A 26,131-nucleotide genomic window follows, 5' to 3' on the forward strand; every position below is an offset into this window, starting at 1 on the left:
GGTGGGAAGGGCCCACGGCTTGTTTGCCAGCGCTGCCACGTGGGCTGACGCTGTCCTCCCTCTGGCCGAGCTCAAGGGCTGGCTGAAGAGGCTTTGGTTAGAGCAGTCCTCTGCAAGCGTGGACAGTTCAGTTCCTCGGTATGCCCCTAGGGGCCTGGTTCTTAGGACTTCTTAGGACAAGAGTTAGGTAGAGCTGGTTTATTTTCTTACCCTAGATTTGGAGTGTTTATGTGGCCCAGCTCCTTGGCTCTGCCTCTGTGGAAACAGCAGGCACAGGTTCTACCAGAGGTTTTGCTGGTGAGTGGTCAGGTGAAAGATCTTTTAACTAGCCGTGGACCGTAGTTCCAGGGCAGTCCCGGTTTATACCTATTGTCCTGGCATCATCAAAGCCCCCTCTCCTCAAGCTGCCTGAGTTCGCACCGTGAGTTATCTGCTCACCGAAGCCATGGAAGGTACGCAGAGTGGTTCTATAGGCCGTTTCTTCTAAAGGTCAGCGCGCCTCCATCCTTCAACACGCCTGCCTCCTGGGCCTAAGTTTTTAGAACATGTGCACCGCTGGTCTTGGAGCTCACAAGGCGCTGACCGGCTCGCCCACCCGACTTCTTAACCAAGCACGGTCCCGGGTGACGCCCCTGTTTCCTAGGCCATTTATCCACCCCCAGGCTAGGACTTCATGCTCTGCACCACAGTGCTCAAAGGTCACCGAGGACCTAGTACCTGGGGGCTGACCAAGTTCACAGCCTGGACCAGTGCTGAGAAGTAAAGACCATAAGGAAAGAGCACACAAGCGACAAAAACCAGTCCTGTTTGATTTTGGTCACCCTGGGTTGTATATGCACGTAACTGTCATCCCTGAAGGATAAATAATTCTGGAAAAATCCAAAAAGTACTAATCTAAATGACCAACTACATCGAAATTTCTGAAACAGAAGTATGTTAATATATCCCAGCGGTATGAGCCAACCAGAGTGAGGGCGCGGGGGCCGTCATGAGCTCCTAGTGCTTCTGGCAGGAGAGAGTTGCATAAGCCAGTTTCTCCCAAAGATTAACATTCAAAATAGTTGGTTACACACACCTTACATACCGGCCTCATAAAAATACCTGAACATCCACATACTTCCACACTTGTCACTGTTTTGTCTGGCACCTGGCACGGCTCTTTCTGCCAAGAATGACCGCTCTCTTCCTCGGCCACCTGGAGAAGATCCAAGGCCCCAGTAAAGCTTCTTGGAAGTACTTTGCTTTGGCAAAAATGATCTTTATGTTCCTGGGGATTTGGGTCCACGTCTCAATTACAGCATAAAACCTCATACAATAAATGAGCTACCACCCAGTGAGTGGTTAGCGTGGAAGAGGTGGAAGGGCCGATGCTGCTTTACACGCCCTGATGATTCACATTTAATCCTCCCACCCCCACCCAGGAGAGCGGGACTTCGACTCCCCTGTGTCAGGAGGAAGCCAAGGCTCGGGAGGGCTAAGGAGCCAACACAAGGCTACAGATAGAACAGGCAGGGATGGAATCATGACCAGTATTTCTCTGCCTGCAGAATTCACAATCACGAGCCCTTTTACAGTTAACCATTCATTAAAAAAAAATGGACAAGGCTCCCACACTAAACTTTTTTGTTTCTTAAAGGTAGGAATTGAGGCTCTGTTCCTACTGCCCCGCTCTGGGCAGTGTCTGCTAAATGAATAAATGAATGAATAAGGGGCGCCTGGGTGGCACAGCGGTTGGGCATCTGCCTTCGGCTCAGGGCGTGATCCCGGAGTTATGGGATCGAGCCCCACGTCAGGCTCCTCCTCTATGAGCCTGCTTCTTCCTCTCCCACTCCCCCTGCTTGTGTTCCCTCTCTCGCTGGCTGTCTGTCTGTCGAGTAAATAAAATCTTTAAAAAAAAAAAATGAATGAATAAGCTAGAAACACACATCTCTCATAAGGGAACCATATATACTAAGGCAAAAAAGAAGGAACCAGGGATCCAGGACTCCTTATAAATCAACCGCTCATGGTGAAAGAAGGGAAAGAACAGGGGAATGATTTATCAGGACAGTAAAGAGCACCTACATTATTTACCTTGAGCATTACATCACCTCTACATCACTTCCAGAACGTTTTAAACTATACTCTTGAAAGCCAAAGGTTCCACACACAGATGGATGCAATATACTTTCCTACAGTCACCTTCAATGACTTTTCTCTGTAACAAGAAATGCTAATTTCATTAACAAGAAATGCCTAGTAGTAGCTGACGTGTTATCTAAATACGATCCCATAACCTTCTGACAGCAGTCTATGCTTACGTCTGATTTCAACTATTTTCCTGGCATTTTAGTCGACCAGGAACAATGGAACTCCAAAAGCCCTGTTGACCTTTACATCATTTCTTAGTTTTCAAGTCTTCCACGTTTCATGACGAGGAATGTTCTCGGGAATGTGTCCTCTTTAAACTCTCAGGTCTTAGTTGTAAACTAAATTCATCCTGACTAGACAGGATATGTGGGTGCCATCTTATCTCAAGACGACACATGACAGGTGGCACCTTAGAGATTCAGCTATTAGTTTGGTCAAAATCCTCCCAGTCTCAACCTACCTCCTCCGTCTCCCAGCTTTCTCAAAAGACCAGATACCTGAATACGGAGCAGTCCCCCCCTCCGGGCACTGCTATAGGTCCCCTGCAACGACACACTGCAACTTTCCTTTCGGGCTGGCACTCTGTTGTAAGCTCGGTCCTCTTCATTTCTGTTTCAATTCATTGGTAGTAAGAACAGATTTCCCAGAGGGCACAACATTTAGAAATAGTTTCTAGGCAAGGACTGTCCTCAAGTACATGGATTCTCTCCTTACCCCTGGCTCTGGCCTGAGCGTCTCATGGAGAACCAGCACCCTTACACCGGCTTTCGTGTCCGCAGGGCAAGGATTAAAGCCTCTATCTAAAGCTTCCTCTGGCCACTGAAGGCCAGAGGTACAAACGTGCTTCTGGGCTGGCAGCTCCGTGAAACGGAACAGGGATAAAGGAAGCTAGAGACCCAGCAATACCAGAGTAACAGTCTCCAGCTGGTCTCTGGGTTCACTCACAGGTCGCTGGGAGCCTTCGGCTACTCTGGAGGAAAGCGGGTACCCGAGGCAGCCACGGTGCCCCTAAAAAGGCCCGCACTGTGAGGAAGGGGCTTCAGTTCACAGAGCAGTGTCACCCTGCTCTGGCCCCATCATACCCACTAACAAACGTTCTCTTCTTGAACCCGGGAGACCACTAACCTGCTCAAGGCCCACAGAGTAAGGCATCTTGGGCTCTGTAACGTTCACTTTTGCAGCCTTACGTCCTCATCATGCGTAAACGGAGGTTTGTTCACAGGTAAACCTTCTGCTACTCCTGGCACGAGAGTCAGACCTCTGCCCGAGTGCGCAACAAAGAGTTACTCAGCGGATCGACTCTGGTGCAGGAAAGGCATGAAGAGAAAGAGCGAAGCTGTACTGGGTTCCTACTAATTGCTGCGGTGTTTTACAAGGTGACAGGTGTGCGGGCACCAGGAAGGATACACGATATCCATGGTAGTGGCCGGATTAGCTAGGGTATTTAAATACAGGATGAAGTTCAGGGCACAGGGCCAAGGATGAAATCTGAGAGAGGAGAGAAAGGTCACCTTGGGACTAGAGTAATGGATACTTCCCCAAACCAGCTGTTTTCAACTCAAAACCCTGCGGGTTCCGCTTCCTCAATGTGCCACCTGTGTGTCCTCTATCAGGGCTGATGCCCGGGCCTCCATCCCTGAAGTCTTGGGGCCCTACTTCTCCGCTGGCTCCCTCTTGCTCGGGGTAAGCGTCCGCACTGAACCCGGCATTCTCCGCCAAGACCACAGGGTCCTCTTCTTCATGAAAACAGCAGGAACAGGTTTGTGGCTTTGGGTCCCATGAAGTAACAGAATTCTCTTCCTGGGCTCTGGGGTCGGTGGGCGTTTCCCAACGCAAATGGTCTGATTCTTCCCCTTCCAGCGCCCCCATTCTTTCAGCTAGTTCTTCAGCAGAGGGCTCCTTGGGGTCAGGGTAACCCACCAGGATTGTTTCTTGCCTACGCCTGATGCAATCTGAAAGGTCATAAACTGGGTAAGTCTCTTCAGGGTAACCTAGAGGAAAAAGTAGCACAAAGTCTTACAAAGAATGTCGCTTCAACAGAACGCATCAGGCTCAAAGAGGCTTCTCAGGCAGCAGCCCTCCTATCCCAACAAATCCATTCGAGAAATCTCTAAGGTGACTCTAACAGTTCTAAAGTTTTACTTGCGTAAATCCTTAGCAATCTGGCAGACTATCCCAGTGTTTTCTGAAATACAAACCAGCTCAGAAGAAAATCCCTTCTCAAGTGCTGGGTGGTTAGGGCAGAGGAGAAGTCTCGCCCCTCTGGCTTCTGCAGTAGTAACAAACATGAAACAACATGAGCCTTCAGTTAAAAAAAAAGTACCAAACACCAGATGGAGAGAGCACAGCTCAAGCCTAATGTTTATAATTTCTATTTGGATCCATTTCCAAATCTTCCTGGGGGCGGGGTGGGGGGAGGAAAGGAAGACAAAGCTCTTCGGGGAAAAAAAAAAATACCCCAAAGGCTTCGACTGATTGAAACTGAAATGGCTTGCAAGTGTCAGAGAGAGCAGCCTTCAGCAAGACACGCCCAAGATCCCAAAGGACAAGGGCTGCGTTTGCACGAGACACCATTCCCACTGCTGGCTTCTTCATCTCCACAAAATGGAACAAAAGACAACAAACCAGTAAACAAAATGAATAATACTGGTACTGAATCCCAGCTATGATAATGAGAAAAGACGAGATGCTGCCAAATGAAAGAATGAAAGGAAATAAATCTGTGGCAGGCACGCAGCGCCGGAGCGGCAGACGGGCCTCGCTGGGGCTCAGGAGCCGGTGCCGGCACAGCACCCGCGATGCGAGAGGCCGGAGCATCCAAAATCCATTTGCACACTGTGGTAACTGGCAAATTCAACCCTAATGCAGACCACTTTTTGCCTGCAAATTCTGAAAAGCAGGGGTCTTTTTCGATGCAGTGTAGAGTGTGGAGAGACATATTTTAACATCATTTCCTGTTTGGGGTTTTTTGTGTGTGTGATTATAAAAGTCATACAAACTCACTACAGAAAAAATTTTTGAAAACAGACAAGTTTTAAAAAGAAAGCACAAGTCACCCAGAATCCTACCACTGATAATAATTTGTTGTATTACTTCTGGCCTTTTTATCATATATAAACATACTGTGTGTAAAATGTTACGCTGATTTTTTTTCATTCAACGATTCTATCATGAGCTGCAAAATGCCCCACCACACAGCTACGTAACTGACACGACTGGCTGTGGCTCCTCTGTAAGACGTGTAGGTTCCTTCCACTTTCCCCTTACTAGAAGTAACATGGCAGTTAAGAGCTCCGAATATCAATCCATTTCCCTATTTCTTTAAGACAGACCGCTAGAAATGTGAGAACCAAAGGGATTAGACATTTTCAAAGCCTGTTCTTACACTCCATCAAACTGCTTTCCAGAAGAATGTATATTCTTCTACCAGTGACGTAAAAAATTGTCCATCTGATCACATCCTCCCCGTCACTGCCGGTAGCACGGGCAGAATCTTGCGAGGCAACGTCAGCCCGCTGGCTTAACCCACTGCGGACGGAATGCGGGGTAAAACAGAGCGTAGCCACCCAAGGCCTCACAGCCTCCTGGGTCAAGGGAGGGGCTGGAGAAGCTTACTTGCTAGTTCGCTCCCAGCCACTGAGTACTTCAGAGAAGTCCATATTCTAGCGTATTCCTGCCTTCTCCCCTCACCGAGGACAAAGCGTAGCCGTGGAGTCGCATGCTATCTGCTTTGCTTTAACAGGGGAAGGCGTGCTCGGGAAAACCTGATAGCGACTCACGCGTGGGCTGCTGAGGTAGCCCGTTAACAGCCCACATCACTGGTGATTCAAGAACTTCGTTAACAATATGAGCAAGCTTTAGAACTCCTGATCCTGTGAGGAAGTCAGCAGGGGACCCAAACTAAGCAAACCATGTAAACAGCCCCTAAAAAAAAACAACAGTCAAGGCTGGAAACAGGAGTTAATATCAATCAACTTGTAACCGATACTCCCAGTAATATTCAAAATGTGACTGCACTGATAAAACCCAACTAGACTTCAATTTAAAAAGGGGAGCAAACAGGAAATAAGAGGTATTAGAAATAGAAAATATTTAAACTTGAGAAAGGTAGAAAATAGATTAAAATGAACATGGCTAAAAGCCAAATTAGTATATTATCAGTCGAAGTACAGAAATTCTTCTAAGACAAAGGTAAATATGACCAAAAAAAAAAAAAAAAAGGAAATTGTGAGGAAAAAAAAATACAAACTCCATTGAAAACTGATCCAGGACATCCAATCTCCAAATTACTGGAATTCCAGAATGAGGGCAGAGTAGGTTAAATGAAAGCAATAACCAAAAAAAAGTTATAAAAGAAAATATCACTTAGCTGAAGAAAGACTCAAGTCTTCAGATGGAGAAGAGTCACTAGATGCTAGGCAAAAACACTATGAAAAACCCACATACTCCCACACACTCAGATATATACCAATGAACCCGCCCAAATTCAAATGTTTAAGTATTAAAAGATTTTATGTTTCCAGCCAGAAAACAAACTAAAAACAGATTGCCTATTGAGAAAAAGAATCAGACTGTGATAAGATTTCTCATTTTCAACATCAAATGAAAGATAACATAGCAGTGTTTTCAGACTTAAAAAGAAAAATGGCATGATCAAATAATTATTTGTATAAAGGTGAAAAATGGTATGTGTAGATACCCGAGTACTCAGAAAGTACACAAATCTATAAGGGGTGAGAGGGTGGGGGAGAGGTACTTAAAAATTCTGACAAATACAAAAAATTTTTTTATAATTTGAGAAAGAACATACTCTATACGAGAAAGTGGTGAACAATGAATCAATAAGAATTATCAATGTAAACTAATTATTGATAATGTGGTTAGAAATTTAATGCCATTGTTGAATACTTAAAATAGGCTAATATATTTGAAAGTTAGTATCACTTGGAGCTAAAATTCTATATAATTTCAACACCACCTAAGAGGAAGGCAGAAAATAAACATGATAAAGATTTTACCTTATTTGGGAACAAGGTTATAAAAAAGGATTTGCAATTTAGAGGAGAAAATGAATTCCAATTTTCATTTCTTTGATTACTAGAGAGATTGAAATACTTTTTAAGGTTTTGTAGCAAGGTGCATTTTTTGTGTACTGCTTACACAGAAGGATATCAGTGTTTTATAAATTATAGGACTGTATATATTAAAGGTATCAACTTCTCAGTCATTTGTCACAAATACTTTTTCTAGTTTAGTGTTGGCTTTAAATTGAGTGATATTCTCTAATCTACAGAAAGTAAAGGTTTTATGTATTCAGGCTACATTATCCTTTCCCTTATAATTTTCTTCAGTGCTTTTAAAAAATTTAATTGCAGATTCACATGTAGTTGTAAAAAAAATTAGAAATCCCATGTACCCTTTAACCAGTTTCTCCCAATGGTAATATCTTGCTAAACTATGTGACGGTACACAACCAGGGTATTACTGACAGAGACATATATAGAACATTTCTATCACAAGAATCCCTTATGCCCTTCTACTGCTACACCTATTCCCTCCTGCCCCATGTCCTCCTTAACCTCTGGCAACTACCAGTCTGTTCTCCATTTCTATAATTTTGCCATTGCAAGAATGTTATATAATCGCACAATATGGAACCTTCTGGAATTGGACGTTTTCACTCAGTATAATTATCTGGAAATTCATCCAGGTTGTTGCACGTATCAGTTTCTTTTTACTGGGGAGTAGTATACCGAAGTATCAACGTACCACAGTCTGTCACCACCCACCTGTTGAAGGGTGTTTGGGCTGTTTGCAGTTTGGGGTGACTACAAATAAAGCTGCCATAAATATTCATGTACAAGTTTTGTGTGAATTTAAGTCTTAAGCTCTGTGATGCACGCCCAGGAGTGCAACTGCCAGGTTGTATAGTAGTTGAAGGATTATGAAACTGCCAAAATGTTTTGCAGAATAAGTGTACATCCCCACCAGCAACGTAGGAGTGGATCTAGTTTCTCCATATCCTTGCCAGCATTTGCTGAGGTTACTTTTTATTTTAGCCATTCTGATAGATGTGTGGTGGTTATTTCATTGTGATTCTAATCTGTATTTCCCTAGTGGCTAATGATGTTTAACATCTTTTTCTGTGCTTATTCGCCATCTGTAGGTCCTCTTCGGTGAAAGTCTCTTCATATCTTTTGCCCATTTCCTAACTGGATTATTTTTTACTGTCGAGTTTTGAGGGTTTTTTGTTTGTTTGTTTGTTTTGTTTTTTTTAAAGATTTCATTTATTTGAGTGAGAGCGAGCATGAGCAGGGGGAGGGGCAGAGGGAGAGGGAGAATCAGACTCCCCGGGGGACCCTGGGCTCATGACCCAAGCCGAAGGCGGGTGCTTCACTGACTGAGCCACCTAGGCGCCCTGACAGTTCTTACATACTCTAGCTATAAAGCCTTTGTTGGATATGTGATTTGGAAATATTTTCTCCCACTGTGTAGCTTGTCTTTTCATTATCTTAACAGGGTCTTTTGCAGAGCCAAAGTTTTAGATTTTGATGACCTCCAATTTATCAATTTTTCCTTTTATGAACTGTGTTTATGATGTCAAGCTTAAGAACTCTTTGCTTAACCCCGAATTCCCAAGATTTTCTATGTATTTTTCAGAAGAGGTTTAGTTCTACCATTTATGTTCATGATCTTTAGTTAATTTTCGTATAATATGTAGAAGTTGGTTCGAGGCTTATTTTTTTGCTACAGATATCCAATTGCTAGAGCACCATTTGTTAAAAAGGCTAGCTTTCCTCCGCTGAACTGCTTTTATACCTTTTTCAAAAATCAGTTGTATATGTTTGTGTGGTTCTGAGTTCTTGGTTCTATTCCTTTGATCTATGGGTCTATTCCTATACCAATATCACACAGTTTTGATTACTGTAACTATATAGTAAGTCTTGGAATCAGGTAAACTAATTCTTCCCACTTTTCCAAAATTATTTATTCTATTTTCTCTGCCCCTCCATATATATTTTAGAATAATCTTGGGCGCGCCTGGGTGGCACAGCGGTTAAGCGTCTGCCTTCGGCTCAGGGCGTGATCCCGGCGTTATGGGATCGAGCCCCACATCGGGCTCCTCCGCTATGAGCCTGCTTCTTCCTCTCCCACTCCCCCTGCTTGTGTTCCTTCTCTCGCTGGCTGTCTCTATCTCTGTCAAATAAATAAATAAAATCTTTCAAAAAAAAAAAAGAATAATCTTGTATCCACACACACACACACAAATCTTGCTGAGATTTTGGTAGGGGTTGCATTCACGTGTTTGTCAACGTGGGGATGGATATTTGTATTATGTTGAGTCTTCCAATATACGAACATGATAGCTCTCCCCCTTTATTTACACCTTTGATTTCTTTCGTCAGTGTTGTATCGTTTTCAGCACACAAGTCCTACACATGTTTTGCTAAGTTTACACCTAACTCATTTTAGATTAAAAATCTGATACCAAATTTAAAATTGATATCAGCATGTTCATTGCTAACATGCAGAAAGAGAATGATTTTTATCCTACAACCTTGCTGAACACACTCTGGGAGTGTTGTTAAGTAGGCTCCACACCCAGTGTAGAGTCCAACATGGAGCTTGAACTCATGACCCTGAGATCAAGACCTGAGTGGAGATCAAGAGTTGGACACTTCACTGACTGAGCCACCCAGGCACCCCAACTCTGGAAGTTTAAAAATGGATTCCGTGGGGTTTTCTGCATAGCCAAACATGTAATCTTCCAAGAGGAGCAGTTTTGTTTCTTCCTTTTTAACCTGTAGGCCTTTTACTTCCTTTACTTGCCTTACTGCATTACCTATAATTTTTAGTATTATGCCGAGGAAGAGTAGTCACCCTTGCCTGTTCCCCATCTCAGGGGGAAAGCATTCACCTTTGACTATTAAATATAATGTTAGCTGTAGATTTTTGTAGATTCTCTTTATCAAGTTGATGAAATTCCCCTCTATTCCTATTTTTCTGAGAGTTTTTATTATGAATGGATCTTGCATTGCTTTTATGCTCAAGAAATCCTTTCCTGCTAAAGAGCCAGTACATATTCGTAACCACTTTTTCTACTCTTTATAGTTTCCTCTTCTCCATCCCTAAGTACTTAGTGTATCTGGAATTATTTCACGGTTAAATGTGTAGGCTCTTACTCTGCTCAAGCAGTGATGAAAACATGGGGACCCCTTTCTTTAAACAACTAGAAAACCAAATGAAATATAGGAAGCGCCAATTTTCAAACATAAATAGATAGTATAGCATGATCCCTGAGAAAAGGGAAACAGAGCCCAGTGGTCTCACTAAGTTGGGAAGACAGACTAGAATTTAGGGAGGCCAGGGCAGCTAGAATTCACAGGGAAGAATACTAGAAAGAAAGAAGCTTTGTCGACAGAGAGCTTCAGGAATCTTCAGAGAGAACTCTTCATGTTTAGCTGAGTTCTGATCTGTGCATATATGCCAGGAAAAGAGCCACTGCATTAGGCCTAAAAATTTGGCACTCATACATAGCTGGGAATAGTACATGTTCCTACTAGCCAGAGTAGAAAACCACTGTAGAGCATTAGACAGAATTCTAAGAAGGGTATTGCCTTACTAGTGGGGCTAAATTAGCCAGAGCAGAGGCTGCTCTGAACCCATGCTCACGAATCTTAAAAACAAGCCTTAAAGGAATCCAACTGATTTCTGGTAACTGTGTGTTATGAAGAAGTCCAACAACTATTTAAAGTACTAAAACAAAATCCAGAATCCAATAATGTAAAATTTGCAATATCCATCATCCAGTCAAAATTTACCAGGCATGCAAAAACAGCATGAAATTAGGGCCCACAGCAAGGAGAAAAATTAATCACCAGAAATAGACCCAGATGATAAGATCAGCAGCTAAGACTGTTAAAGAAGCTATTACAAATATGCCTCATATTTTAAAGAAGGTATAAGAATATACGAGAAATATTTAAGTGAAAGGCATAAAAAAGACCCAAACAGAACTTCTAGAAATGACAATACAATATCTGAATTAAAAAATACATTAAATGAGACTAAGAGCGGATCATACACTACTAAAGAAAAGATTAACAAACTTAAAGGCACAGCAAGAAAAATTATGTAAAATTAAGCATGGCATGAATAAAAACATATACATGACCTATAGGGCAATTTCAAAGGTCTAACAAATGTGCAACTGGAGAATCAGAAGTGGTGAGGAGGTAGAAAGACAAAAAGAAAGAAAGAGAAAAAGAGAGAGAGATCATTAATAAAATAATGGCCAAAGTGGCTGGGGGTGGGGGGAGGGAATCAATTAAGGATTGAGGCTGTCACCTTGAGAAACTAGAAAAGAAACTGCAAATTAAACCAAAAGTAAGCAGAAGGAAGAGAACAGTAAAGAATAGAAATCAAGGAAATAGGAAACAGAAACCAAAATATAGTTCTTTGAAAAGATATAAACCTCTGGTCAGTCTGATCAGGAAAAAATTTAGAGAAAGAATAAATTTCCAGTATCCGGAACAGAACAGAGAACATCCCTACACATTACATACATTAAGTGAATACAAACAACTTTATACTAATAACAAATTTGACTATTTAGATGAAATACATAAATTCTTTGAAAGAAACAAGCTATCAAAGCTCACTGAAGAAGAAATAATCTGAATAGCACTGTATCTGTTAAAGAAATTCAATTCGTAGTTATATAAGTCTTACCAATAAGAAAACTCTAGGCCTTGACGGTATCACTGGAAAATTCCATATTTAAGAAAAAAAAGCAATTCTATACAAACTCTTCCAGAAAATATAAGAAGGAACACATTGTAATACATTACCATGAAATCAAAACCAAAAAGATGACAAGAAAGCAAAAGCACGAACCAACATCCCCCATAAACACAAAAATAAAAAGGCCTTAGTAAATTGAACCTAGCCACATAGAACATCATAACAAAGCAGAGTTTATCCCTGGAATGTAAAGTTGTTTAAACATTCAAAAAATCAATGTAATTCACTGGATTAACAGATGAAAACAGAAAAATATGATCTCAGTTAACAAAAGACATTCTCCAAAATTAAATATCCATTTGTGATTAAAAACTTTTAGCAAAATAACACTAGGAGGAAGCTTCCTCAACCTGAAAAAGAGCATCCATGAAAAACCAACAGTTCATATCACACTAACAGGGAACATGTGAGTGCTTCTCCCTAATACCAGGAAAGCAAGGATGTCTGCCCTCACCACTTCTATTCAGTATTGTGCTAGAGTTTATGAACAGTGCAATAAGGCAAGAAAAATAAAAGACCTATAGATCAGAAAGTTAGAAGTAAAACTGTCTATTCACAATTTGATTCTCTATGTAGAACATTCTTTGAAATTTAATCCTTAGAAACCTAAAGAAAAAAAAAAACCTACTAGAACTAAGTGTGTTTAGAAAGGTGACAGGAAACGAGGTCAGAATACAAAAATAAGTTGTATTTCTATATAATAACAAGCAATTAGAAATTTTAAAATAAACACATTATCTTCAAAAATATGAACTACTTAAGCATAAGTTTATAAAACATGTACAAGACCTATATACTGAAAACTATAAACTCTGCTGAAAAATTAAAGATCTAAATAAATGGCGAGATATAAAATGTTCATGTACTGGAAGATTCAATATTGCTATGATGTTAATTCTTCCATGTTGCTCTAAAGGTTCAATATGATACCAATCAGAATCCCACTGGGCTTCTTCATTGAAACTGACATACTGATTCTACATTTTTGTGAAAATATGAAGGGCCTAGAATAACCAAAATAATTTGTAAACGAAAGGGAAAAAACCAAGTTGAATTTACGCTACCTGATTTCAAGACTTAATATACAGACACAGTGGTATAGACATTGTGATATTGGTATAAGTATAGACATGATTTTACTCATATGTGAACTTTAAGAAACAAAACAAAAAAAGAGAAACAGGAGCACCTGGGTGGCTCAGCCAGTTAAGCGTCTGCCTTTGGGTCAGGTCATGATCTCAGGGTCCTGGGATTAAGCCCCGCATCACGCTCCCTGCTCAGTGGGGAGTCTGCTTCTCTTCTCCCTCTAGTCTCCCCTACTTGTGCTCTCTCATTCTCTCCCTCTCTCCCTCTCTCTCAAATAAATAAACTTTAAAAAAAAAAAAGAAAGAAAGAAACAAAAAAACCTCAGACTCTTAAATATAGAAAACAAACTGGTGGTTGCCAGAAAGATGGGTGGGGGATGGATGAAATAGGTAAAGGGAATTAAGAGTCATCACTTATGATGAGCACTAAGTATGTATAGAATTGTTGAATCATTATACTGTACACCTGAAACTAGTAACACTGTACGTTATACATATAACTAACATATGTTGTATGTTATTTATATACAAATATGTTATATATGTTATATTTATGTTATATATATATGTTATATATGTGTGTTATATATATGTTATATATATATTATATATATATGTATGTTATTTAAATATAAATTTAAAAAATTTTAAAAGAGAATCCAGAATAGACTCACACATACATGGTCAAATGATTTTCAACCAACATGCCAAAGTAATTAAATGTTCCAAATAAGTGGGAATAATTAGATATCATCATGGAAAAAAATTAACCTCAGTTCTAATGCCTCACACCATATATAAAAACTGGCTCAAAATGGCTCATAGGCCTAAATGTAAGCTAAAACTATAACACTTCTAGAAGAAGAAAACATAGGAATTAGGCAAACCTTGAGTTAGGTAAAAAATCATAAAAGAGAAAAATGATAAACTAAACTTCATCAAAATAGAACTTCTGCTCTTTGAACGATGCCACTGAAAACAGAAGGGAAAGCCACAGTGTAGGAGAAAATATTTGTAAAATACATAACTGATAATAAACTTATATCCATAATATATAAAGAACTCTTGTAACTCAATAAAAACATAATCATGGGGCGCCTGGGTGGCACAGGGGTTAAGCGTCTGCTTTCAGCTCAGGGCGTGATCCCGGCATTATGGGATCGAGCCCCACATCAGGCTCTTCCTCTATGAGCCTGCTTCTTCCTCTCCCACTCCCCCTGCTTGTGTTCCCTCTCCCTGGCTGTCTCTATCTCTGTCGAATAAATAAATAAAATCTTTAAAAAAAAAAAAAAATCAACCCATAAAAAATGTTGCCATAAAAAATTGGCAAACAATGTGAAGAAACACTTCACTAAAGATACACAGATGGCAAATAAATACATTTAAAAATGTTCATTATTAGTCACTGGGGAAGTGCAAATTAAAGTCACAAGTGAAGTACCACTATATACTCACTAGAATGGCTAAAAGTAAAGAGACTGACAATACCAAGTGTTACCAAGGATGTGGAGTAACTACAATACTCATACATTGCTGGCAGAAGGCAAAATGGCAAAGCCACTTTGGAAAACAGGTCGACAGCTTCTAAAAATGTTCAACATACACTTAACATAAAAGCCCAGAAATAAATCTCATTCCTAGGATAGACCCAAAAGAAATAAAAATACATGTTCAAACCAAGATGTGTATACAAAAGTTCATAGCAGCTTGATTCCTAATAGCTCAAAGCTGGAGACAACCTAAATGTCCCTAAACTAGTGAACAGAAAAACAAGTAACAGTATATATATGTAAGAGTACTACTCAGCAATTAAAAACAAATACTGATACATTCAACACATGACTCTCAAAGGCATTATGCTAAATTAAAGAAGCCAGAAACAGAACAGCATGTGCAATAGGATCCATTTACATAGAAAAGGTACAACTATAGGGACAGAAAGTGGTTACATTGTTTCCAGGGCAGAGGAAGGGATTCCCTCCAAAGGGGAAGAGAACTTTCTGAAAGGATGGAAACATCCTAGAACGTGATTGCGGTATAATTATACCACTTTATACATTTCTCAAAACTTATCCAACCAGATAGTTAAAACTGTTAAATTTTATTATATATACATTATATTTAAAAAAATTTTAAGATCTCTTTTCTGGGCTGACAGCTAACCAAGAAATGACAAGACACTGTTTACCTTCCCAGTCCTCCATGTAAGGGGCCTCCTCAGCTTCTTTCTCTGGAGTGGGTCTGTCAGTGAATTTTCCTTCTTTCATGACCCTGGTGATTTCTCGGAGCTGATGCAGCAACCGTTTTTCTTGGTCAGAAGTCACAGTCTGTGCTCTGTTTAGAGATAACAGACAACCCAGCCATTTAATGAAAAATGAATTCCTGGGCAATGAACAGAGACATCACTATGATCTGTCTGGATCCTAGAATAGGAAGTCCAACAGCAGCAGGTAAGTATTCTAGAAATTGATCCTGGAAATGCATAGCTGATAACTAGATATGTTATGGGAAAACACAGGCTCAGAAAGATCAAGTGATTGCCCAAGGTCCCACAATGAATTAAGGTCAATACTGGAAGCAGACCCCAGATGTTTCAGCTTTCAGTTCAGTGTTCTTTCAGTAGACCTCACTGCCCTGGTTCTCTAATCTCCAAATTTCACAGTTACTCTTACTGCCCATTTACTATAAGCCACTTTTCTCTGAAGCAAGGTCATTAAAAGAAAATGTGCTGAGTCATTAGACTCTAGCGGAAAAATATCTTACTAGCCCAACCCTGGAATCACTAGGCTGCATCGACTTGTGTGGAAATAAAGATACACCAAACATTTCAGAGCTGGATCATTCTGACAAATCAGTCATCTAGACCAGAGAAGCTGAGGCCCACAGAGGGGAAGTTCTACATTTATTCCTATTGCTAGTTAATGTCAGCACCTGAACCACAACGCAAGTCTCCTGACTTCTGATTGCATTCTACGCAATTCTACAGCACAATGCTCAAGTTCCAGTTTAGAAAACCTGGGTTTGCGTCCCAGTTTAGCTGGGTAAGTCTGGGTGATGTGTACGTAAATAAGACAAGGCTCAAGATTAAGGGCCCGCTGATTCTCTTGGCGACGGAAGCACTGCATCACACTCATAGGCAGACAAAGTTCTACTCAAAGACTGAGAGCTGGGTTGGGACCGGTTTTCTCTAGGGGCACGATTTAACAGAGACTACTTATTCTCCTCCTAAAAATCCAAAACATTCGAAGGCAACGTAAATTCAAGAAGGAAAAATGACCTTTAATACTAGCTCATGGAGGTGCCATCAGTTTTTCCTAACCAGCCAGTCTTTTTTATGCTTAGCGTTGCAAACCTTAGCCTTACTGACTAGCAGGGGAAAAAAGTGCTCCTCCCTCCAATGTTAAGATGGTAAGTGAGTAAAACGAAGGTGCAACATTTCCACAGACCTCAGTGGGAAGGAAAAAAAAAAAGCACCATGAGCTCCACTTCTTCCACACCAAATGGTCTCAAAGCCACGAACTGAAGAAGCCTGTCTGTCCCACATTCAGCTAAAATCTTAAATGTAGTGGGCCTCTTACAGCTCTAGTCTTCCTATCCCTACGGGAATCCTGACTCTCATCTGCTCTATAGAACTCCTAATTCTTACTATTATAACAACCCACTTTGTGGGGGGGCTTCTGACTCAGCTAGGGCACCCCTAGCTAAAAAAGCCTATTTGCTAGAATCCAAAATATATAAAAAACTTATAAAACTCACCCCCCAAAAAACGACCCAGTCAAAAAATAGACAGAAGACACAAATGGACATTTTTCTGAAGACAATGTACAGATGGCCAAGAGACACATGAAAAGATGCGCCAACATCCCTCATTACCAGGGAATGCAAATCAAAACCACGATGAGATGTCAACTCACACCTGTCAGAATAACTAAAATCAACAATACAAGAAACAACAGGTGTTGGTGAGGATGCAGAGAAAGGGAAACCCTCTTACACTGTTGGTGGGAATGCACACTGGTGCAGCCGCTCTGGAAAACGGTATGAAGGTTCCTCAAAAAGTTAAAAATAGAGCTACCCTATGACTCAGCAATAGCACTACTGGGTATTTACCCAAAGGATACAAAAATACCGATTCAAAGGGGTACATGCACCCCAATGTCTATGGCAGCATTAACAATAGCCAAACTATGGAAAGAGCCCAAATGTCCATCAACCGATGAATGGATAAAAGATGTGCTACACATATACAATGGAGCATAACTCAGCCATAAAAAGAATGAAATCTTGCCATTTATCGTGCCATGGATGGAGCTAGACAGTACTGTGAGAAGCGAAAAGACAGAGAAAGACAAATACCATATGATTTCATTCATATGTGGAATTTAAGAAACAAACCAGATGAACATAGGAGGAAAAAAGAGGCAAACCAAGAAACAGACTCTTAACTATGGAGAATAAACTGAGGGTTACTGGAAGGGAGATGGGTAGGGGGTGGGTTAAATGGGTGATGGGGATTAAGGAGGGCACTTGCCGTGATGAGCACTGGGTGCTATGAGTGATAAATCACCAAATTCTACGCCTGAAACTAATATCACACCGTGTGCTAACTCACTGGGATTTATTTATTTTTTTTTTAAAGATTTTATTTATTTATTTGACAGAGATAGAGACAGCCAGCAAGAGAGGGAACACAAGCAGGGGGAGTGGGAGAGGAAGAAGCAGGCTCATAGCAGAGGAGCCTGATGTGGGGCTCGATCCCAGAACGCTGGGNACCTGAAACTAATATCACACCGTGTGCTAACTCACTGGGATTTAAATAAACACTTGGAAGGCAAAGAAAAGAGACTACGTGCTTATCACAAAGCTCCGGCCCTTGGGCTGCACGTGCTACTTCTCTGGACTGTACTCTGTGCGTNGGATTTAAATAAACACTTGGAAGGCGAAGAAGAGACTACGTGCTTATCACAAAGCTCCGGCCCTTGGGCTGCACGTGCTACTTCTCTGGACTGTACTCTGTGCGTTTTGATTTTTACTGAATGGAACAGTCTTGACTCCGTTTCCTAACTCATGGAAAACCAGAACCCCTAATTTTAAAAGGGATAGCTTGGTTAGGAGCAGAAACAGGCAAGTGAAGCTTTCTCAGATAATTCTAAATTAAAGCATCCTCTTTTACCTCTGAACGTGGACATTCCTACTGTCCACGTCATGCATCAGGCAATTAATCATGGTCTGCCTTACAGCTTCTGAATTTATGTAATGAGGTTTTCACAGATTCCTCATTCTCTCAGCTTGGCTTTATAGTCCTGGAGGGCACTGATAAATTCAGACAGTACAGACACAGTGCCATGAACATTGCGAGCGCTCAATAAGGATGTGTTAGTTTAATTGGTCCCCATTTCCTTACCACCTGTTTTCTCCCACCTCCCTGAAATCTGGCTTCTACTCCATCATTATACCAAAACTTGTGAAAATCGTAATACTTTACTCTCAAGTCCAAGAATCTTTTTTTACATTTCATTCTTCTTGACTTCTCTGTACTATGGGCCATCCTCTTCTCGAGATGTTCTCTTCCCTTGGCTATTGAGACCTCTGTATTCCTCCCACTTTAACCATTCCTTGGATCTCTGATCCTGGCTCACTACCCACCCCCCCTCAATCTGCCTCCTAAATGCATGGTTTTCCTGAAGGCTCAATCCTTGGGCTCTCACTTGTCCATTCTTATAGTCATGCCCTCAGGAAGCAGACCCCGTATCACAAATTAAACCACTGCTTCTACACAGATGCTACCCACACTCTACCTCTAATCCTGACTTACCACAGGAAAACCAGTCTCACAACTCCAGTGATCAAGGCAGAAACTTACAGGCCTTGCTATTAATGAGGTTAACCTTAAATTCACTCTTCAAAGCCAGGCCTAGTTGGCCCAGGACGAGGAACCGCTGCATGAGCAGCCAGCTTTGCGGAGGCTGGGTATGGCCGATTCCAAGATGCTAGAAAAACAGAAGGTCAAGTTGGAAGACCAGACTTTCCAATGTTATAAACCCAGAGGTATCATCAAGTTCTGAATCCAAAGTAAGGCACAGAGAGAATGAAACAGTTTCTTACGACACCATTCGTGATGAGAACAGAACTCAGACCAGCGAGGACCGCAGGCGCACAGTATGACGGGCCTCAGGAATTGGATCTCCTCTCTCCCCATGGCCCTTGCTTACCTCCAGCCAAATGACTTCCAAACTCGTGTCCTTGTGCTGACCTCAATACCCAAATTTCCTATTGTTGGTGTTTATCATACACAGATGTTCCCATGGCACCTCAACCATATTCAAAGCTGAACTCATGATCCCTACACCAAAGCCTTACCGTCTTTCTCCTTTTGTGTTTTCATATTGGTTGACATCATAATCTTCCTTGTCGTTTGGGCCACAATCTCCAACTCATCTTTAGCACTTTCTTCTCTTTCATTGCTATTACCTAGTTTTCCTTTTGGGGAACCAACCCCTCTTTTGTTCATAGTGCCAAGGTTAGAGTGAAGCTATCCATTCCCTAACCTCTTTCAAGGGTGGCCACGCGGCCCAAAGCCAAACATCACACTCCATCCCTTGGCTGCACTGACTGATTCAGTGATATAGAAAGGATCCATGTTGGGGTGCCTGGGTGGCACAGCGGTTAAGCGTCTGCCTTCGGATCAGGGCATGATCCCGGTGTTATGGGATCGAGCCCCACATCAGGCTCCTCTGCTAGGAGCCTGCTTCTTCCTCTCCCACTCCCCCTGCTTGTGTACCCTCTCTCGCTGGCGGTCTCTATCTCTGTCAAATAAATAAATAAAATCTCTAAAAAAAAAAAAAAAATGCACACTGGTGCAGCCGCTCTGGAAAACGGTATGAAGGTTCCTCAAAAAGTTAAAAATAGAGCTACCCTATGACTCAGCAATAGCACTACTGGGTATTTACCCAAAGGATACAAAAATACCGATTCAAAGGGGTACATGCACCCCAATGTCTATGGCAGCATTAACAATAGCCAAACTATGGAAAGAGCCCAAATGTCCATCAACCGATGAATGGATAAAAGATGTGCTACACATATACAATGGAGCATAACTCAGCCATAAAAAGAATGAAATCTTGCCATTTATCGTGCCATGGATGGAGCTAGACAGTACTGTGAGAAGCGAAAAGACAGAGAAAGACAAATACCATATGATTTCATTCATATGTGGAATTTAAGAAACAAACCAGATGAACATAGGAGGAAAAAAGAGGCAAACCAAGAAACAGACTCTTAACTATGGAGAATAAACTGAGGGTTACTGGAAGGGAGATGGGTAGGGGGTGGGTTAAATGGGTGATGGGGATTAAGGAGGGCACTTGCCGTGATGAGCACTGGGTGCTATGAGTGATAAATCACCAAATTCTACACCTGAAACTAATATCACACCGTGTGCTAACTCACTGGGATTTAAATAAACACTTGGAAGGCAAAGAAAAGAGACTACGTGCTTATCACAAAGCTCCGGCCCTTGGGCTGCACGTGCTACTTCTCTGGACTGTACTCTGTGCGTTTTGATTTTTACTGAATGGAACAGTCTTGACTCTGTTTCCTAACTCATGGAAAACCAGAACCCCTAATTTTAAAAGGGATAGCTTGGTTAGGAGCAGAAACAGGCAAGTGAAGCTTTCTCAGATAATTCTAAATTAAAGCATCCTCTTTTACCTCTGAACGTGGACATTCCTACTGTCCACGTCATGCATCAGGCAATTAATCATGGTCTGCCTTACAGCTTCTGAATTTATGTAATGAGGTTTTCACAGATTCCTCATTCTCTCAGCTTGGCTTTATAGTCCTGGAGGGCACTGATAAATTCAGACAGTACAGACACAGTGCCATGAACATTGCGAGCGCTCAATAAGGATGTGTTAGTTTAATTGGTCCCCATTTCCTTACCACCTGTTTTCTCCCACCTCCCTGAAATCTGGCTTCTACTCCATCATTATACCAAAACTTGTGAAAATCGTAATACTTTACTCTCAAGTCCAAGAATCTTTTTTTACATTTCATTCTTCTTGACTTCTCTGTACTATGGGCCATCCTCTTCTCGAGATGTTCTCTTCCCTTGGCTATTGAGACCTCTGTATTCCTCCCACTTTAACCATTCCTTGGATCTCTGATCCTGGCTCACTACCCACCCCCCCTCAATCTGCCTCCTAAACGCATGGTTTTCCTGAAGGCTCAATCCTTGGGCTCTCACTTGTCCATTCTTATAGTCATGCCCTCGGGAAGCAGACCCCGTATCACAAATTAAACCACTGCTTCTACACAGATGCTACCCACACTCTACCTCTAATCCTGACTTACCACAGGAAAACCAGTCTCACAACTCCAGTGATCAAGGCAGAAACTTACAGGCCTTGCTATTAATGAGGTTAACCTTAAATTCACTCTTCAAAGCCAGGCCTAGTTGGCCCAGGACGAGGAACCGCTGCATGAGCAGCCAGCTTTGCGGAGGCTGGGTATGGCCGATTCCAAGATGCTAGAAAAACAGAAGGTCAAGTTGGAAGACCAGACTTTCCAATGTTATAAACCCAGAGGTATCATCAAGTTCTGAATCCAAAGTAAGGCACAGAGAGAATGAAACAGTTTCTTACGACACCATTCGTGATGAGAACAGAACTCAGACCAGCGAGGACCGCAGGCGCACAGTATGACGGGCCTCAGGAATTGGATCTCCTCTCTCCCCATGGCCCTTGCTTACCTCCAGCCAAATGACTTCCAAACTCGTGTCCTTGTGCTGACCTCAATACCCAAATTTCCTATTGTTGGTGTTTATCATACACAGATGTTCCCATGGCACCTCAACCATATTCAAAGCTGAACTCATGATCCCTACACCAAAGCCTTACCGTCTTTCTCCTTTTGTGTTTTCATATTGGTTGACATCATAATCTTCCTTGTCGTTTGGGCCACAATCTCCAACTCATCTTTAGCACTTTCTTCTCTTTCATTGCTATTACCTAGTTTTCCTTTTGGGGAACCAACCCCTCTTTTGTTCATAGTGCCAAGGTTAGAGTGAAGCTATCCATTCCCTAACCTCTTTCAAGGGTGGCCACGCGGCCCAAAGCCAAACATCACACTCCATCCCTTGGCTGCACTGACTGATTCAGTGATATAGAAAGGATCCATGTTGGGGTGCCTGGGTGGCACAGCGGTTAAGCGTCTGCCTTCGGATCAGGGCATGATCCCGGTGTTATGGGATCGAGCCCCACATCAGGCTCCTCTGCTAGGAGCCTGCTTCTTCCTCTCCCACTCCCCCTGCTTGTGTACCCTCTCTCGCTGGCGGTCTCTATCTCTGTCAAATAAATAAATAAAATCTCTAAAAAAAAAAAAAAAAGGATCCATGTTGGACCAATTGTACTTTCTCCTAAAACTGGGTGTTGAATGCAATAAGCCAGATCTGAAAACTTTTCATGTTAATTCATTCTGACAGCAGTCCTTGAAGAACCTGTCCATTTGTTTCTGTCCTCTAACTGCCCAGAGCTGCTCTGGTCCCCCCTCTTTCTGAAACCTGGATCTTCAGCTATTCCTTTGATATGGTGAGCACCCCACTTTCCCAATAAATTCTGTCACCTTCTCCAAATTTTTGGTAGCCAGTGTTGGCTGTTTGCTACCAAGGAATCCTGAAAACAGCCTGTGATTTTTTTTTTGAACTTTTTATCATTCAAGTAATCTCTACACCTAACATGGGGCTCAAACTCACAACCCCGAGATCAAGAGTCACATGCTCTTCTGACTGAGCCAGCCAGGTGCCTCCAGCCTGCAATTTTTTTAAAAAAAGATTTTATTTGAGAGAGAGTGAGTGAGTGAGAGCATAAGTGGGTGGGAAGGGCAGAGGAAGAGGGAGAAGCAGACCCCCTGCTGAGCGGGGGACCTGATGTGGGACTCGATCCTAGGACCCCGGGATCATGACTTGAGCTGACAGCAGACACTTAACCGACTGAGCCACCCAGGCACCCAACAGCCTGCATTTTTTTTTTCCTCCCTTCTGTCAAGTCCCCTTGATTTGGCCTTTCATTTCCACTCTCACTGACCTATTCATTACTTTGCTGGAACTTTTTACTATAACCTTCTAGCATATCGCTACTCTACCTATCGCTAGAAGAATACACAATGGAGAAAAGACCGTCTTCTCAATAAATGGTATTGGGAAAACTGGACAGCTCCGTGCAAAAGAATACAACTGGACCACTTTCTTACATCATAGACAAAAATAAACTCAAAATGGATTAAAGACCTAAATGTGAGACCTGAAACCATTCTTCTAGATATGTCTCCTCAGGCAAGGAAAACAAAAGTAAAAATAAATTATTGGGACTACACTGAAGTAAAGAGCTTTAGTACAGTGAAGGAAATCATCAACAAAATGAAAAGGCTACTGAATGGGAGAAGGTATTTACAAACGATACTTCTGATAAGGGGTTAATATCCAAAATACATAAAGAACTTTACAACTCAACACCAAACTGCCTCCCCAACAAATAATCCAATTAAAAATAGGCAGAGGACCAGAACAGATATCTTTCCAAAGAAGACATACATACATATGGCTCACAGATGCATGAAAAGATGTTCAACGTCGCCAATCGTCGGGGAAATACAAACCAAAACCATAAAAAGATATCACCTCACAGCTGTCAGAATGGCTAGAATCAAAAAGATAAGAAATAATAAGTGTTCACAAGGATATAGAGAAAAAGGAACCCTTGTACACTGTTGGTGGGAATGTAAATTGTTGCAGCCACTGTGGAAAACGGTCTGGAGGTTCCTCAAAAAATTAAAAATAGAAATATTATATGATCCAGTAATTCCACTACTGGGCATTACCCAAAGAAAACAGCAACACTAATTCAGAAAGTATGCACCCCTGTGTTTATTGCAGCATTATTTACAATAGCCAAGACATGGAAGCAACCCAAGTGTCCATCAATGGGATGAATGGATAAAGAAGATGTGTTGTGTGTGTGTGTACACACACACACACACACACACACACACACACAATGGAACGCTATTACCAAGCCAAGAATGAGATCTTGCCATTCACAACGTGGATGGACCTAGAGGGTATTATGCTAAGTGAAATAAGTCAGACAGAGAAAGACAAATACCAAAATACCTTATCACTTACATGTGCAAACAAAAACAAACAAAAAACAAAACAGAACAAAAACACACNACAACGTGGATGGACCTAGAGGGTATTATGCTAAGTGAAATAAGTCAGACAGAGAAAGACAAATACCAAAATACCTTATCACTTACATGTGCAAACAAAAACAAACAAAAAACAAAACAGAACAAAAACACACAGAAACAGACTCAAATACAGAGAATAAACTGGTGGTTGCTGATGGGGGGGAGGGGCGGAAATGGGTGAAGTAGGTAAAGGACATTATTTTTTTTTTAATTTTATTTTATTATATTATGTTAATCACCATACAGTACATCCCCAGATTCCGATGTAAAGTTTGATGCTTCATTAGTTGCGTATAACACCCAGTGCACCATGCAATACGTGCCCTCCTTACTACCCATCACCAGTCTATCCCATTCCCCCACCCCCTCCCCTCTGAAGTCTTCAGTTTGTTTCTCATAGTCCATAGTCTCTCATGTTTCATTCCCCCTTCTGATTACCCCCCTTTTCTTTATCCCTTTCTTCCCCTACCGATCATCCTAGTTCTTATGTTCCATAGATGAGAGAAATCATATGATAATTGTCTTTCTCTGCTTGACTTATTTCACTTAGCATTATCTCCTCCAGTGCCGTCCATGTTGCAGCAAATGTTGAGAATTCGTTCTTTCTGATAGCTGAGTAATATTCCATTGTATATATGGACCACAGCTTCTTAATCCAGTCATCTGTTGAAGGGCATCTCGGCTCCTTCCATGATTTGGCTATTGTGGACAATGCAGCTATGAACATTGGGGTGCATATGGCCCTTCTCTTTACTACGTCTGTATCTTTGGGGTAAACACCCAGTAGTGCAATGGCTGGGTCATAGGGTAGTTCAATTTTTAACTTTTTAAGGGACCTCCACACTGTTTTCCAGAGTGGCTGTACCAACTTGCATTCCCACCAACAATGTAGGAGGGATCCCCTTTCTCCACATCCTCTCCAACAATTGTTGTTTCTTGCCTTGTCTATCTTTGCCATTCTAACTGGCGTAAGGTGGTATCTCAGTGTGGTTTTGATTTGAATTTCCCTGATGGCTAATGATTTTGAACATTTTTTCATGTGTCTGTTAGCCATTTGTATGTCTTCATTGGAAAAGTGTCTGTTCATATCTTCTGCCCATTTTATGATTTGTTTATTTGTTTCTCGTGTATTGAGTTTGAGAAGTTCTTTGTAGATCTTGGATACCAGTTGGTAAAGGACATTATTAAGAGGTACGAACTTTGAGCTATAAAATAAATAAGATGAAAATTACCACAGAGAATATAGTGAATAATATTGCAATAATGTATGGTGACAGATGGTAACTCACTTACTGTGGTAAGCACTATGTGTCCTGAAACTAACAGAACACTGTATGTCAACTATATTTCCAAAAAAAAAAAAAAAAAAAAAAAAAAAAAAAAAGCATTCACTCACTCACTCATTCTTCCATCTCAACTAACACTTTTTTAGAGCCTACTGTTGGCCTATGCTAGGCTCTGGGAATAATACAGATAATCCCTGCTCTGGCAGAGCTTAGAGTCTTTTGCAGGGAGACAGACTTATTAATTAGGAAGAAATGACAAGACGGGATGATTGAAGAGATCTAGGAAGTGAAGGACAAGGTAAATCAAGGATAATATTGGATCTCTGCTTTGGCCGATGCAGTAGACGGTGGCGCCATTTGCGGAGGTGGAGAATATCAAAGGTGACTCGAGTAGAGTCAGCTGGGGATAGAAGACGATGTTCATTTTGCACATTCATTCAAAAGACATTTATTACCTAAAGATGGGTAGGTCATCTATGAGACATGTTCAGTAGGACCCTGAATATAGAGGTCAGGACATGAAGAGAAGATCTCAGCAAAGAATGCCATGATTACCTCTTCTACCATAATACATGT

General features: G+C 41.4%; 1 protein-coding gene across 1 annotated transcript in view; it reads right to left on the minus strand.

Moving 5' to 3' along the window:
- Positions 1-1,800: 1,800 nt before the first annotated feature.
- The window catches only part of RIC3 (RIC3 acetylcholine receptor chaperone), a 49,010-nt gene continuing 24,679 nt past the window's right edge, over positions 1,801-26,131 (minus strand). The window contains 2 exon segments of the mRNA XM_002916171.4: positions 1,801-4,121; positions 15,208-15,353. Coding sequence (XP_002916217.2) covers positions 3,649-4,121; positions 15,208-15,353 — 619 coding nt within the window. The 3' untranslated portion in view covers positions 1,801-3,648.

The sequence above is a fragment of the Ailuropoda melanoleuca genome, chromosome 8 (genome assembly GCF_002007445.2).
Source record: "Ailuropoda melanoleuca isolate Jingjing chromosome 8, ASM200744v2, whole genome shotgun sequence".
Lineage (NCBI taxonomy): Eukaryota > Metazoa > Chordata > Mammalia > Carnivora > Ursidae > Ailuropoda > Ailuropoda melanoleuca.